This window comes from Anolis sagrei, chromosome 2 (assembly GCF_037176765.1).
Source record: "Anolis sagrei isolate rAnoSag1 chromosome 2, rAnoSag1.mat, whole genome shotgun sequence".
NCBI classification, from domain to species: domain Eukaryota; kingdom Metazoa; phylum Chordata; class Lepidosauria; order Squamata; family Dactyloidae; genus Anolis; species Anolis sagrei.
This window is the reverse complement of record NC_090022.1, coordinates 65114827-65129282: the sequence shown is the minus strand read 5'-3', so window position 1 is coordinate 65129282 and position 14456 is coordinate 65114827. Positions and strand designations below refer to the sequence as shown.

At 37.8% G+C, this 14456-nt stretch overlaps 1 protein-coding gene across 2 annotated transcripts in view; it reads right to left on the bottom strand.

The window, feature by feature from the left end:
- Positions 1–14456, bottom strand: part of VGLL4 (vestigial like family member 4) — a 131480-nt gene that overhangs the window by 38678 nt on the left and 78346 nt on the right. For both annotated transcript variants that reach the window (XM_060765940.2, XM_060765939.2), the window contains one exon: positions 8797–8986. In XM_060765940.2, coding sequence (XP_060621923.2) covers positions 8797–8986 — 190 coding nt within the window. The remainder of the gene's footprint in view (positions 1–8796; positions 8987–14456) is intronic.

The window sequence follows — 14456 nt, the reverse complement described above, 5'->3', positions numbered from 1 at the left end:
AAACTGTCACATTTTGAACATATTTTCAGGCTACATGAAGAAGCATTCCTCATAACACATATAATATCCTTTAATAGTTCTTTAATATGTCCATTTTTCACACAAAAAATTAAACATGCTCATCTAGTCTGACCCAGCAATCGACCCAGGGAAACACATTGAAGCCAAAATAATTATGAACTGCTTATTGAACAAAATTATTTCAATACAGGTATCCCATCTTACAAACAAACACCTGACTTACAAATGACTCATTGTGAGACAACAATGAGGGGTGAGACAACAAGAAGTGAGAGAAATCTACTCCTGGGGAGGAAAATTCACTCCTGAAAGTTATCATGGGAGGAACGTGTCTCTACTGAATCTTTATCATCAATCTTTGTTTCCACAACAATCCAAATTTTTAAAATTCCAATTATCATGAGGACAGAAAGTAAGGGGAAAGTGAGGCTAACACACACACATATTAGCTTTGGATAGCATAGGGAAGGGGTAACAGCCCTATGGTGTTTGTTTTGCTGTTTGGGCCCCTGTTAAGAAGACTTCCCCTCACTTTCTGATTTAAGAAGATTTCCCCTCACTAACTCCAGATAGATAGATAGACAGATAGATAGATAGATAGATAGATAGATAGATAGATAGATGGAGTTACACTTTAAAATATACTTGTTCTGACTTACAAACAAATTCAACTTAAGAACAGACCTACAAACCCTATCTTGTTCATAACTTGAAGAATGCCTGTACACTAAAATTATGTAACAAATTCTTCTTAAGAAAATGCACTCTAACCCCAACTATTCAAATGCTTGAAATAGTAATAAAAGTGATTTTTTGTGTGTGTCAGGAACAACTTGAGAAACTGCAAGTCATTTCTGGTATGAGAGAATTGGCAGTCTGCAAGGATGCAGTCTAGGGGACACCAGGCTGTTTCGATGTTTGTACCATCCTTGTGGGAGGCTTCTCTCATGTCCCTGCATGGGGAGCTGGAGCTGATAGAGGGAGTTCATCCGCACTCTCCCTGGATTCGAACCTGCAGCCTCTCGGTCTTCAGTCCTGCTGGCACAAGTGTTTAACCCATTGTGCCACTGGGGGCTCCAATAAAATAAAAATGATATAGATTGAGCTATGAGTTCATGTGAATTTTGTAGTCTAATGAAATTGAGTGTGAATTGTGTTCTGAAATGAATAAAGCAATTAAGAATACACTTGTGGTTAGCTTTTAGTTAGTTGATTTAAGAACTTCCTGACTGTGAGAGCCGTTCAGCAGTGGAACTCTCTGTCCCGGAGCATGGTGGAGGCTCCTTCTTTGGAAGCTTTTAAGCAGAGGCTGGATGGCCATCTGTCAGGGGTGATTTGAATTCAATATTCCTGCTTCTTGGCCTGGTTGGACTGGATGGCCCATGAGGTCTCTTCCAACTCTTTGATTCTATGATTGTATGATTTTTAAACAAGGAGAAACTTAAGAAAAGTTGGTCTACTTTCAAAATGAGGACTTCTAAACTTCAATACATGTTCATGTCTAAAACAAGTCTTGTTCTCATGTAGCCCATCCTACAAAATCAATTCATTTTATCGTGTGTCAAGCTACAGTACCACGAAGGCATGCTCTGAAAATTTATATTTCATTCTGTTTTTAACTCTCCCTCTTCCTTTTGCTGTTGTTGTTCTATTGAATATCAAAATCAGAAGACGACTTCAAAAAGCAATACAAATCAGTTGCTCTTGGTATGAGCAAGACAAAAACATTTGGGGGGTTTGGTGCCTTTCTAAAGAACAATTTGATGGTCATCACACTAATTGAGTGTCTCCTCAAACTTAGTATAACGTTTTGCAGAACAGCACAGCACTAGAGCCCATGACAAAATTCCTATGTGTCATGCAGTAAGTGAGCCAGCATAGGAATCCAATGAAAGCTGGACCAACTCCTGAACTCTCTCCCTCATGATTAACAATGTAGTTCTGCAAAACCCAACACTTGCTTCTTTTAATGCCTTAAACTTCAAGTAGAATGTTGCCCAGAAGACTCTTAACAAGAAATTACATCAATATATGCATTTTGCTTGAGGAAAAAAAGCTGACTAAATAAAAGTTCCTTAATACATACACAAAATTAATCCACATAATGCCCCAGAATAAAGTTTACAATAGCACATAAAAGTTGGTTGTATCGCCCTCATCTTGTAGAGGCAGGATAAAGCTTTCTATTTACAGGCTCTAAGGATAAGCTAAAAGACAAACAGAGCGGTTACTTCCTTAACTCTTTGATACTTGTAGAATTTGCTCATTTGATTTGTTTCTTGGCAAAGTAAATGACCTAAGAGAAATGATCAAGCTTTCTGAGCTCTGTGCAAGGACTCTTAAGGCAAAAATGATGCCTGCTGGGAAAAGGCTGATGTCAGCTCTTAAGAGCTCCCTGCAAGGATAAGGGGGCCTTTGTTTTCAGCTGAACTGTGAAAATGAGAAAATACTTCCAGCCTGACAAACAAGAAACCCACACAGCATAGGTCAGTCCTGAGGCCTCTGTTTAAAGGGACAACACTTCATTAGTGTTACACTTGCACTGTAACACCCAGGCACTTTTAATGTAGAACAGAAGCCATTCCAAAATAAAACTGATGCTACTTTGCAAGTTTATGAAACCAGGAGAACAGCTGGTAAGGACTCTCCTCTATTCCTCAGCAAGCATCTTTTACTGAAACAAGAAATACATAAATACACCTATAAAGAGGCTGAAGATTCATTAGATGAGGTTCACGGTTCAGTAGTCTCGCTTATCCAACATAAACGTGCCGCCAGAACATTGGATAAGCGAAAATGTTGGATACTAAGGAGGGATTAAGGAAAAGCCTATTAAACGTCAAATTACGTTATGATTTTACAAATTAAGCACCAAAACATCATGCTTTACAACAAATCAACAGAAAAAGCAGTTCAATACACGGTAATGTTATGTAATAATTACTGTATTTACGGATTTAGCACCAAAACATCGCAATGCATTGAAACAGTTGTGGATCCGGGCGGGAGGCAGACTGCGTTGGATAATACAGAACGTTGGATAAGTAAAGGTTGGATAAGCGAGACTCTACTATACTTCAAAAATCTGGTAACTATTAGTAGAAGGCAAAGACAGTTGCTGAAGCATGGCAATCATAATCATTATCACATTTCTCCTCAGCTTAATGCCATAATTAATAATTTTGGAAACATTATAATTTTTTTTAACCAAAAAACTGTAGAATGGATGGCACTCTCCAAATTTAACATAAGACCTGAACAGCTGCCTTCTGACATAAAACACAGAATCAAGACAAAATCTATTAGCTTTCGCTGATAATTTCTATGTTCCATTTTTCAAAGGATTCCTGCTAGCCACTTCTCTTTCTGTGTAAATCTGTCACTCAATTAGAATACATTCATTGAATTAATGGGAAATACATAAAATAGTATGCAAGTTCCATTGATTCAATGAATCTACTTTTGTTGGGCCAGTTGCTTTAAGTTGTAATTCTTTACACCAGGCCAAGGAACCAATGGTTTCAGAGAAATAGTCAGAGAAATTCTGGTTGCCATTCTGGTTATATTATCTCTGTTCCATATTGAACAAAGTGCAAATTCTGCAGTAAGGCTAGACTTTCTATACATTGAAAGTAAAAGTTGTATCCAACAACTTGGGAGATATATCACACTGCTATCATTTGGATTTTAACTTAGATGTAAAATTGCAACACTTAACTGCAAGACATACTTACAATAACAAAGCAAAGAGGCACACAAAAGCAGATTCTAATATCCCTTCCACAAAAGGAAGGCATATTTTGCTAGCTCAAATCCTTATCAACTGCTGTTCTTTGTTTATTATTAAGAGTAGCAAGCAATGTAAAGTCTCTTTCTTCTAAACTCAAACAATTAGGAGGTCCTCTTGGTGCGTAGCTTTCTGTCCAGAAAGGGAAAAGATTATTTGTTTTGAACAAAGATGCAATCTCCAAGGAGCAGGTAAATAACTAACAATAGTAAACTTGGATGCAACACTGTCCTTGGAGGTTCAAGTAGCCACAGTGGCTGCCTTTCAGTTACAACTGCTTGTTGGCTAGAGCCTTTCCTGCACCAAGAGAACTTTATCATAATACTCTATGCTGCACACGCTAATGGCTTGAATTGGGTTTAGAATTGGGTAACTATGTGCGTAGATACAAATACAGGTATCCAAAATTTGAAAAAAATAAATAAATCCAAAACAATTCTGGTCCCAAGCACTTCAGCTAAAAAAATACTCAACCTGTACCCAAGTTCTGAAATGTTTGAAGGAGACATTGCCCAGGCCGTGGTAATCTAAGCAAAAGCTCTACCTGACTAGGATACCCTCAGTATGGAATTTCTTCCTTTAAGGCAGTGGTTCTCAACCTGTGGGTCCCCAGGTGTTTTGGCCTACAACTCCCAGAAATTCCAGCCAGTTTACCAGCTGTTAGGATTTTTATTTATTTATTTACTTATAGCATTTATATTCCGCCCTTCTCACCCCGCAGGGGACTCAGGGCGGATTACATTGTACACATATATGGCAAACATTCAATGCCAATTTTGACATAAAACATATACAGACATAGACAGAGGCTATTTAACTTTTTCTGGCCACCAGGGGAGCTGTCGCTTTCATCGTCCATCTGCGACACTGATGAAGTACTTCCGCATTCCCCACATGCTTTTTGCTGGAGTGCTTGCTGGAGTCTTTTTTTTATGACCTCATAAATTAGTTAATTTAGCCTCCCCACACTTTAAGGTGGTACCTAATTTTCCTACTTGACAGATGCAACTGTCTTTCGGGTTGCAAAGGTCGACAACAGGCTACACAATTGGTTGGAAACCCACTCCAACCCGGGCTGGCTTCAAACTCATGACCTTTTGGTCAGAGTGATCTTAATGCAGCTGACACTCAGCCAGCTGCGCCAAAAGGAATTGAAGGCCAAAACATCTGGGGACCATAAGGTTGAGAACCACTGCTTTAAGGGATGAATCAAAATTTCTTCAGTTTCACCAATTACTAATAAACATCATGAAGTTTTACCAATAAAATTGAGGCAAACAACTATTCCAGGTCCACTGGGTCCTTTTGATGTTGGCTGAGACTTTAAAATCTTCTGTTTGTCTTAATTGTCTTAACAGGACACAATGAGCCTACAGAGTTTTGATTCATTTTTTTTACTTTTCCTTGTTCACTGATCTGTGATTTTTTTACTGAACAGTGGTATATAAATGTAGTAACAAATAATCTAATAACAAAGAAAGATACTTGAATCATAAATTGATTTTTTTCACTTTGTAATCTAAACATATTACATTTGATTTATTTTAGTAGATTTCAACAGCATTTGAATTCTCCACCTTATTTGTAATTCCATTCAGTGCTGCCAACAAATTAGCAGTCTTTTCCATATTTTCCAAGTATATAGTTCAAAGAGCATCTAAACATTAAATTCAGCCAAACTGTATCTGGTCTCTGCCAAACATAACACTGTGACATATACATTTTGCGTGATAGTGTGTTTCCCACATTTTTAGTATTTTTTGAATTTTCATCTACTAATGAAAACCTTTCCAATGTTTTTATAAGTTCTGTATCCAATGTTAGAAAACATACAATGCCAGTTAATAATGGAACATTGAAAACTCTCCCTTCCATCTGCAACTTCCCATATTACATACACAGAGGGTTACTATCACGGTCATTGTACATATCTGGCTCCATCTATAAATCTATATTTAAATAAAAGCGTCAGTTCTGGAAGGCATATTCCATTTTATGATTCCAGAGAAGTGAATGCAAAGCTGTCTCACGACTGTAAAGTTTCCACTTCCATGTGCCTACATTAAATGAAACACAATACAGAAATTCCGTGTCTTTTTTATTTCCAATTTATTGTGACTCTAGAATGTGTTCTCAAAATTATGTCATAGCATGAACATGCCACAAACCTTTACTATATATACAGAAAATGCTATTAAAGTTTATACTTTAGCCTTTTCTCTCAAGGATTGCAAATCTCACTTTGAGGAATAATCTTAAATACTTCGGGTAAAAAAAGAACCCAAGGAACAAACAATATCTCACTGTTTATGAGTGTGTATTGCCCTGGTACCACTTCTTACTAGCAACAAATTCCAAGCCAGTAGTCTGCCGTCCTCTGACTAAGACTTCTGTGATTTATTTGAGGATAAAATGCCTCAGTCTGCATCTTATGACTGAACACAACAACCCAAAGCTGGGGAGAATGCATGGAATGTGGAGTGCTCCTTGAGCCGAGGCAGCAGGGAAAAGCACACAGTTATCAAGCTGGCTCTGGCTGAAATACTCCAATTGCTTCCTCTAAATCAGGAATGAAAGGAATCCTCTCAGCTATGACTTCATGCCAACAAGAGTAATATTCTTCGGAAGGGGAGCACAAAATGGATGGAAACTGCCGTCTTGCCTTCCACCAGCACACACTGTACCTGCACAGTAAAACACCATGCTGGAATGTAAGAAATGAGAGCACATTGCTCATGTTTAGCAACAACTGTTGCCTGACCAGCTGTTGGTGTGCCCTGTACTAAGGCAGCTGTTTGAAAATTGGCTGGTCTTTAACAAAAAAAAAACAAAACCCTACACCACTGCTTCTACTGCTTCTCCAAACTACACAAAGCCTCTTTTTTCCCTCTTGCTGAACAGGGAAGGCTCTGCAGGACAAGTAAAAGCAAACAGAAATTGTATTTTTAAACATATCTAAGCATTTTTTGTCAGGAGGAGCAAGCAGAACTGGCACTTAAAGGGGAAAAATCACTAAAGATATATACTGTTGTCGGGGCTCTTTTACACAACACACTTATAGCTCTATGACTTCACTTTAGCAGCCATGGCTGAATCCTATGGATTTCTGGTATTTGCTGTTTAGAATGTAGAATCCCCAGCCAGAAAGATTTACTGCTTCTCCAAACTACAAAGCCCAGGATTTCGCTGGATGCATCCATGAGAATTAAAGTGGAATTGCTGTGCTAGAATTTTGAATTATTATTATTATTATTATTATTATTATTATTATCATCTTTATTTATAATCTGCCTTTCTCCTCATGGAGACTCAAGGTGGCTAACAATCCACACTAGACAAGTTTAAAAAAGTGCAAAATGGTACTCAATTTGTAAAGAATGAAACCTGTAAAATCCAGGCCAAGTTGATTTTAAAAGTGCTTATAAACTTAGAATACAATAAAAGTGGTCGTAACAGTGCATTAAAAAGCACATCACTTTTCAGTGCAATACTTCAACTCAAATGTAGCAAAAGTGATTAAATAAAGTAATGGGGCTGTCACTTCAAACAGCACTGCACAACTGGGGGTCTTCTTCACCATCTCCATGATTTGTGGCATCACTGCAAAATAATGAAACTATTTACTGAGATTCATATTCCTTCGCAGTAGAGAAACACGCAATGTGGTGTAAGACTACTGACAGGAAAGGGCGCAATTCAACAAGAGACACTAATTTTGGTGTCAACTCTACCCATGTCTTCTGTAACATGTTTTTCAATTCAGGTGCTATGCACTTGTGATGCATTTCAGATTTCTATCTTACAAAAAAGAAAGCATTTGAACCACCAAAAATGAAGTAAGTGCTTGACAAACAGTATGGTTGTGCAAAATTATCGTTAATCCTCATAAGTCGGATCAATACAATACTTACAATATATACAATACTTACAATGCAACAATCTGATATGTGCACGTGTTCCGAGCCAAAAGCTTAAGAATTGAAATTTACCCAATAAATTTTCGTTTGAATTTTGTAAATCTCCGAAGCCTCCAAAAAGTCAGTTTCATATTCAGTGCATGCAAGCAAAGCAAGGCCTCTTCAAATTAATGGCTTCTTACCATTAGGAGAAGGAAGCAGCAGGAAGAAAGCAGAGTTTGCCAAGAAAAGGATTGAGAAAGCACAGATTTCTGGGAAATGTAGTTTGGAGCCCTATGCCAGAGAATTCAAAAAGGACCTGCCCTAAACTACATTTCCTAGAATTCTGCTCTGCATCAGGGGAGAGGTTTGTCTCTTTGTAGCAGCAGCCAGCGAGAATTCCAATAGTTTTGTTGAATCTGAAAACAGGAGGACTGAGCGATACTTCTAGTAAGTAAATCTCTGTGCTGGGCTGGGAAGAATTCCCTAAATGGAAGTTCTATTAGTTAATATGAAAGACATTCAATGAGATAGCTGTTGTGGCTTTTTTAAAAAAAGTTTTTGTCAAAACATTTTAAGAATCCCTAAAATTAATAGATATATGAATATTTCTAAAAGTTGGGGGGAAATTATCCCGTTATCTTGTGTCATTGTACAGAAAATTCAAGGAAAGAACTCTTGTAGTTTTTTTTTTTAAATGTTGTTTATTAAAAACTTTGAAAATTCTCCAAAACTCTGCGAATAAGTTAAACATTCTGAAATTTGATGGGCTAACAGTGGTAAATGTGTTCTACCACTGTAGCAAGTTTCACCTCAATAGCTGTAAAAATGAGGGGGAAAGGAGGCCCTGAGGTTTCCCCTCTTGCACAATTACTATAATGAAAAAGTAACAAAATTCCATTACTCTTGTTACAGTAACAAAATTTTTACTAACAATACTTTAGAATCACTTTCGAAACAAAACACCAGTGCCCGCTAATTTTGTAATGAGTTTTGAAACATTTTTTTCATCGATCGCACAGCTCTAATAAACAGTAAGATCATTCATTCCTTCATGTGAAAGCAAACAAATATAGAAAGAAAAGAACTTACAGGTGGGGATTGAACATGCGACTCATTTTGGAGACATGCTCATTTTCACAGTCTAGGTCATCATCGCCTTGGTCCATGCTGAACTTCCTCTTGCAAGGACTGATGGGTGGTGGCCCTGTCCTATGGTTGTTTACAGCCGCTGATACTGGCAGGGACTGCATCCTGGGCTCTCCTCTTAGAGCAGCTTCCCCTAAGGGAAAAAAGAATATATTTTTTTAAGAATGAAGGCAGAAATATAGAAACATTAGGAAGAGTGTCCTTTGAAGCTTGAATTTCCTTAAATTGGGGATTTGACAAACCAAGAGGAGGCATGCTTTGACTTCTTTAAGACTTTTTTAAAAATGGGGTTAGAAATAAAACATTTATGTTCTTAAAATGTAACTTATACAAATCAAGTACTTGTTAACATTCCATTTCTAAAACATTGGTGGAAAAACACCAGAGAAGGGACAGGGAAGCATAGCTGACTCACCTCAAGTGCACTTTTAAAAAACCAAACTGGCACATCTTTCAAGCATTTTCATTGGCAGACATTCCATTTAAAAAAAATAGAAGGAATAAACCAACAGTAAATTTAAAAGCCAATAGGATTTTAGGCTGCATCAAAACAAGTATAGTGTCTAGATCAAGGGAAGTCTTGGTGGTTTGGTCAGACCTCACCTGGAATACTGTGTCCAATTCTGGGCACCACAATTCAAGAGATATATGATCATTGTTACTAGGCCTGTCTGCCTTTACAACTGCTCTTCTCAATGACCCTTGTAGCAGAAGAAAAAAGGCCACAGAGAAGAGCAGGCATAGCATCATTGGTCACTGTTAAGACAAGAAGGTCTAGCAGCCTATTTCTTTAGTGCTAGGGACAGCCAAAGTGGTGTAGTCATTTGAAAGTTGGATTACAACTCTGGAAAACAGGATTCAAATCTTCACTCAATCATGAGACCCATTAGGTAACTCAGGGCATGTCTCACTCTCTCAGTCTCAAAGACAATGACAAACACCCTCTCAACAAATCTTGCCAAGAAAACCCTATGAAAGGTTCACCTTAGGGTTGCCATAGATCCGAAATAACTTGAACACAACAAGATTGGGAGAGAGCCTGAAGCTGGCTTGCAAAATCCCCTGTTCCGTGCAAGCTATGCACAACTTTAACAGCTAGCCCTCCCACAGCACTTTTAGTTCTGATGATTCCTCCACAGAAGGCCAACTACTGGGGAAATCGGCTGCTTGTAGCCCACAGCTTTCATCTCTTGAAGATGATCCACAATGAATCTCCATTTCTTCCTGGATGAAAGTACTCCACACTAACACAATGATTATGTATTACACTAACTGGATTCCACCTTGTAATTCCCAAATTTTTCACTCAGAATTTAAACAGCAGTGTATTTATCAATTAATATTTTAAACAGAACTAGGTTTTGTTCATGTGAAGAAAAATGCTGATGTCAAGCAATTCCTCAAATGAGCCAATAAATTAAATGTTTCTGTTGTTGCAAAAATGCCCATATCTAACCATGCTTCAACCTTCAGTTTGTTTGAACTAACTAAAATTAGAATAAACTATTGTTCCAAGTTCGTAACTGTGATCTATGGAGAACTGTGATCAGTTCAAAAACATAGTTTTCTGTCTTCTGTCATTCATGAAGGTGCCCAGGAGAGAGCATGTGGACACATACCGCGTGCAGGGTCATTCTCCTGATGAGAGGAAGGTTTGTTATCTCTGAAATGGTCACTGTAAAGCAGTGATAAAACTTTCTTTGTAAAAGGCTTCTACTTTGAGAATCCTTTTATATACAAATTGACTAGAACTGCATTCCACTGATAAATTTAAACTTTGAAGTGAAGGGCTGGACATGCCAGGAGAGGAGCACAATTTAAGAACAAATGTCTTAGGAAGGTCAGGATATCTTGATTGGTACACAGCAAGATACTTTTAAGTCTGGCACTGTCTCTCAACAACAGTCCACAAAATGCCTCTGGGGAGTCATGTGCCCAGAAGTAGCTGTATCTAAAGACACGCAAACACACACACATACAAGGGACGGGGTTGCTGCAATTCCCACAGTTCTCTACCACTTTTTTATGTCTGAAAAACAGGATTGCACTATCTAAAACTATACCCTTGGGAGCTGCAAGGAAGTACAATTTTATACTAAAACAAAGCAAAAAGGAGAGCTCTTAGGAAATCAAAAGTGAGCTAATGGCCAGTCTAGTTTCATTTCTGGGGTGCTGTGGCCTACTGCACAGCACCACCAGATCCATAGAACTTGGTCAACCTTGTGTAAGGACACAGTCAAGGCCCCACTGATAAGCAGCTTGAAGTGGAAACTGCAGCATAGATCATGAAGCAAAATGTCATGCACTGTGAATCAGAACAGAAAAATAAGGCCTCTGCTCACATGGTTTACTGTTCTCGAGCTAATTTTCAAGCAATTAAAAAAGTTATAGAAAAATATAGGCAGTCACCAGCTTATGAACAAGATAGGTTCTGTAGGTTTGTTGTTAAGCTGAATGTGTATGTAAGTCAAAACAGCTACATTTTAAAAGTGTGACGCTAGCTAATTTCTAAAAAAGCTTTTGGATAGCATAGGGCCCTGAAACATTTGTTTTTCTGTCTGGGGTCTGTTCAGAAGATTTAATCTCACGTTCTGTCCCTGTGAGAATTGGAATTTGAAAATTTTGGCTTGTCCTGGAAATAAGGATTAGTGATAAAGGTTCAGTGGAGACATCGTTTCCCTGTAATAACTCTTAAAAGGAGTGAATTCCCTTTTCTGGGAGTAGATTTCATCTCACTCCATGTTGCCTCACCTCTGTTTGTAACTATGACTCAGATGTAAGTTGGATGTTTGTAATTCGAGTAATGCCTGTAGTAATAAACCCAAGGTAACTATATGAAAACATTAATATAAACAATCACATGGTAGTGGTGATGAAGATAATAACATGTCCTTTCCCATCAATTTATTCACTGCATCGACAGACCACTGTGCACAGGATGTATCTGAGTTGGTTCTTCTGGGTCTTGAATTTGATGTCACCAACTGCAGTAGTCTTTGAGAAACTTTGGCTGGGCTCAAACCTACCAGAACTGCATTGTAGTGTGTTCAGTCCTACTTGGGGGTTCAACCAAGAAAATAGTGCTCAAGGTTATATCCAACTCTGGCCCAGTACGTCTACATGGTAACTCTAGGGAATGAAGAGCTATTGCCATATTCTGGAAAGAGGGTCCACACTGACACTAACCTTAGTCTCCTCCTAACCAGACTGTAGAAACACAAGGAGTCATTCTTGAAAGCGTATCTGGTAGAGACTGCAGTTTCTAGACTGTTTTGCATGTATGTTATACCAAGATTACCTTCCAATTAATTTCTGGAATCAACTGAAGATAATCTGGGGTGGGGATATCTGAAGGACCACTTGTTTCCTTATCAGTCTGCCGATATCTTAGGATAATCACCCAAAGTGACTCTATTGTGTCCCTCAGCAAGGGTGAAGAGTGGCAGGAACATGACTTTTTCAGTAAAGCACCCAAATCTGTAGAAATCCCTACCAAGGTGTAAGAATTGTTTCTTTTCTATTTTTTTTAACAAGGAGTAAAATACATTTTATCAGTTTTAGCTTTCCACAATTATTATTATGATTTAAGTAGTGTTGTTTTTATTTTATGTTACGTGGCATGTTAAGTGCCATACACTGCTCATTTGCGACATTCCTCTCTTAACTTCTTCCAATGATCATGAAGTGTTTAGCCTATTGGTGGGCCCTCCATATGTTCTAGATCAGGGACCACATCAAGGACCACATCAGCCTTACAGTTGCTTTCAAAGGGTCGGTTGTAACTATAAGGCTGTATAATCATAAGACTCTCATTTGGGAGACATAAAGTGGGTCTAAATAAACACGGTGGTGGTGGTGGTGGTGATGATGATGATGATAAATGTAATTTTCTTGCCCTGGTATTGGAAGCCTCGTGGGCCACATAAAATGATGTGGTTTGTAGATTCAGCCCATGGGCCTTGCGTTTGACATGTGTGTTCTAGATTAAGTCCCGCACTCCCTTCCAAGGATTATTCTTAATGGGGATGATGAGAAATGCAAAACAAAATACGTGGATGGCCAACGGATTACCACCCCATCATAGCTTCACAACCTACCCAGTAGGAGAGATAGCCAGGAATTGAACTTGTTGAAAAACTGAAAATAAATGTAAGAGCCAAAGAGAATTTAACAAAGTTTTCCTGATTCTGATGCTTACAAGATATGTTATATTACAAGTTCAGCAGCATCACAGTATACACAAGAAAGGAAGAATGTTATAGTATCATACATTTTCATATCTTATGCAATGCTCAGCCTACAAGCAAAAAGAGCCCTTGTGTAATATTTGCCACAAATGGCATTTGTTGCTAAAGGAACCACTAGGGACCAATCTCCACTATGTTTACTAGTAAAAATAAACATTTCACCAATTTAGTAGGCAATATATAAACTAGCAAACATACTGTGGCCTGTAAACATACCACAAGTAATGACTTCTATCCAAGGTGCTGGCACCAAAACTAAACTGTAACTTTCCACCTGAACACTAAAAGCAGAAAGTGTCTGTTCCATAGTAGACCAGTTACCCTGTTCAACCATCTAGACATTCTGCTTGCTTGTAACACAAAATTATGATTAATTTTGACACTGTTCAGTCATCTCCCTTTCTCTCTTTGTCTGGTGGCGAGTGGATGAGTAAGATATATTTATAGGCATTCTATATTTCTAGCTATATTTCTTCTCCATGTTTAACATTTTCCATTTGAAGCCATGATTGAAAGATAGTTATAATTGGGCCAAATTCAGGAACAAGTACATCAGTCCAGCAGTTGAGTGGAACAACTCCAATATAAACTCAGCTCAAAAACTTGCATAACTTGATATCTAAAAGTTAGAAGCTAGAAAGGTGTCGCTTTCCAATTAGGCTTTTCGTGTCCTACCTATGTTAAGTGATATCATATAAACATTCACCACATGTTTATATTACAACAGGAACTCTTTCACTAAACGATTAGGAATTTCATCAAGTCATTTAGACTGGAACATCAAGCAAGATCATTCTTTCAGTTTTAGTCTTTAAAAGGGAAGTTGGATTAACTTCATTTTATAATAATAAATAATAATAAATACTCTATTTATAGACCATCCTCTCTCCCTGGGGGTATGCAGAGCGATTTACATACAAGAAAGGCAAACATTAAATACCGTAGTCAAATACACATCAAAATACAGTAGAGTCTCATTTATCCAACCTTCGCTCAGCCAACGTTCAATGCAGTCTGCAATGTTTTGGTGCTAAATTTGTGAATACAGTAATTACTACATAACAGTACCATGTACTGAACTGCTTTTTCTGTCGATTTGTTGTAAAACATGCTGTTTTGGTGCTTAATTTGTAAAATCATAACATAATTCGACGTTCAATAGGCTTTTCCTTAATCCCTCCTTATTATCCAACATTTTGCTTATCCCATGTTCTGCTGGCCCGTTTATGTTGGATAAGCGAGACTCTATTGTAATACAAATAACATAAATAAACTTATAACTAAAGAGAATGTAGAATTAAAATTTGAATAATAAAGAAGAATAGATATTTAAATAAAACATAATTACACTAAAAA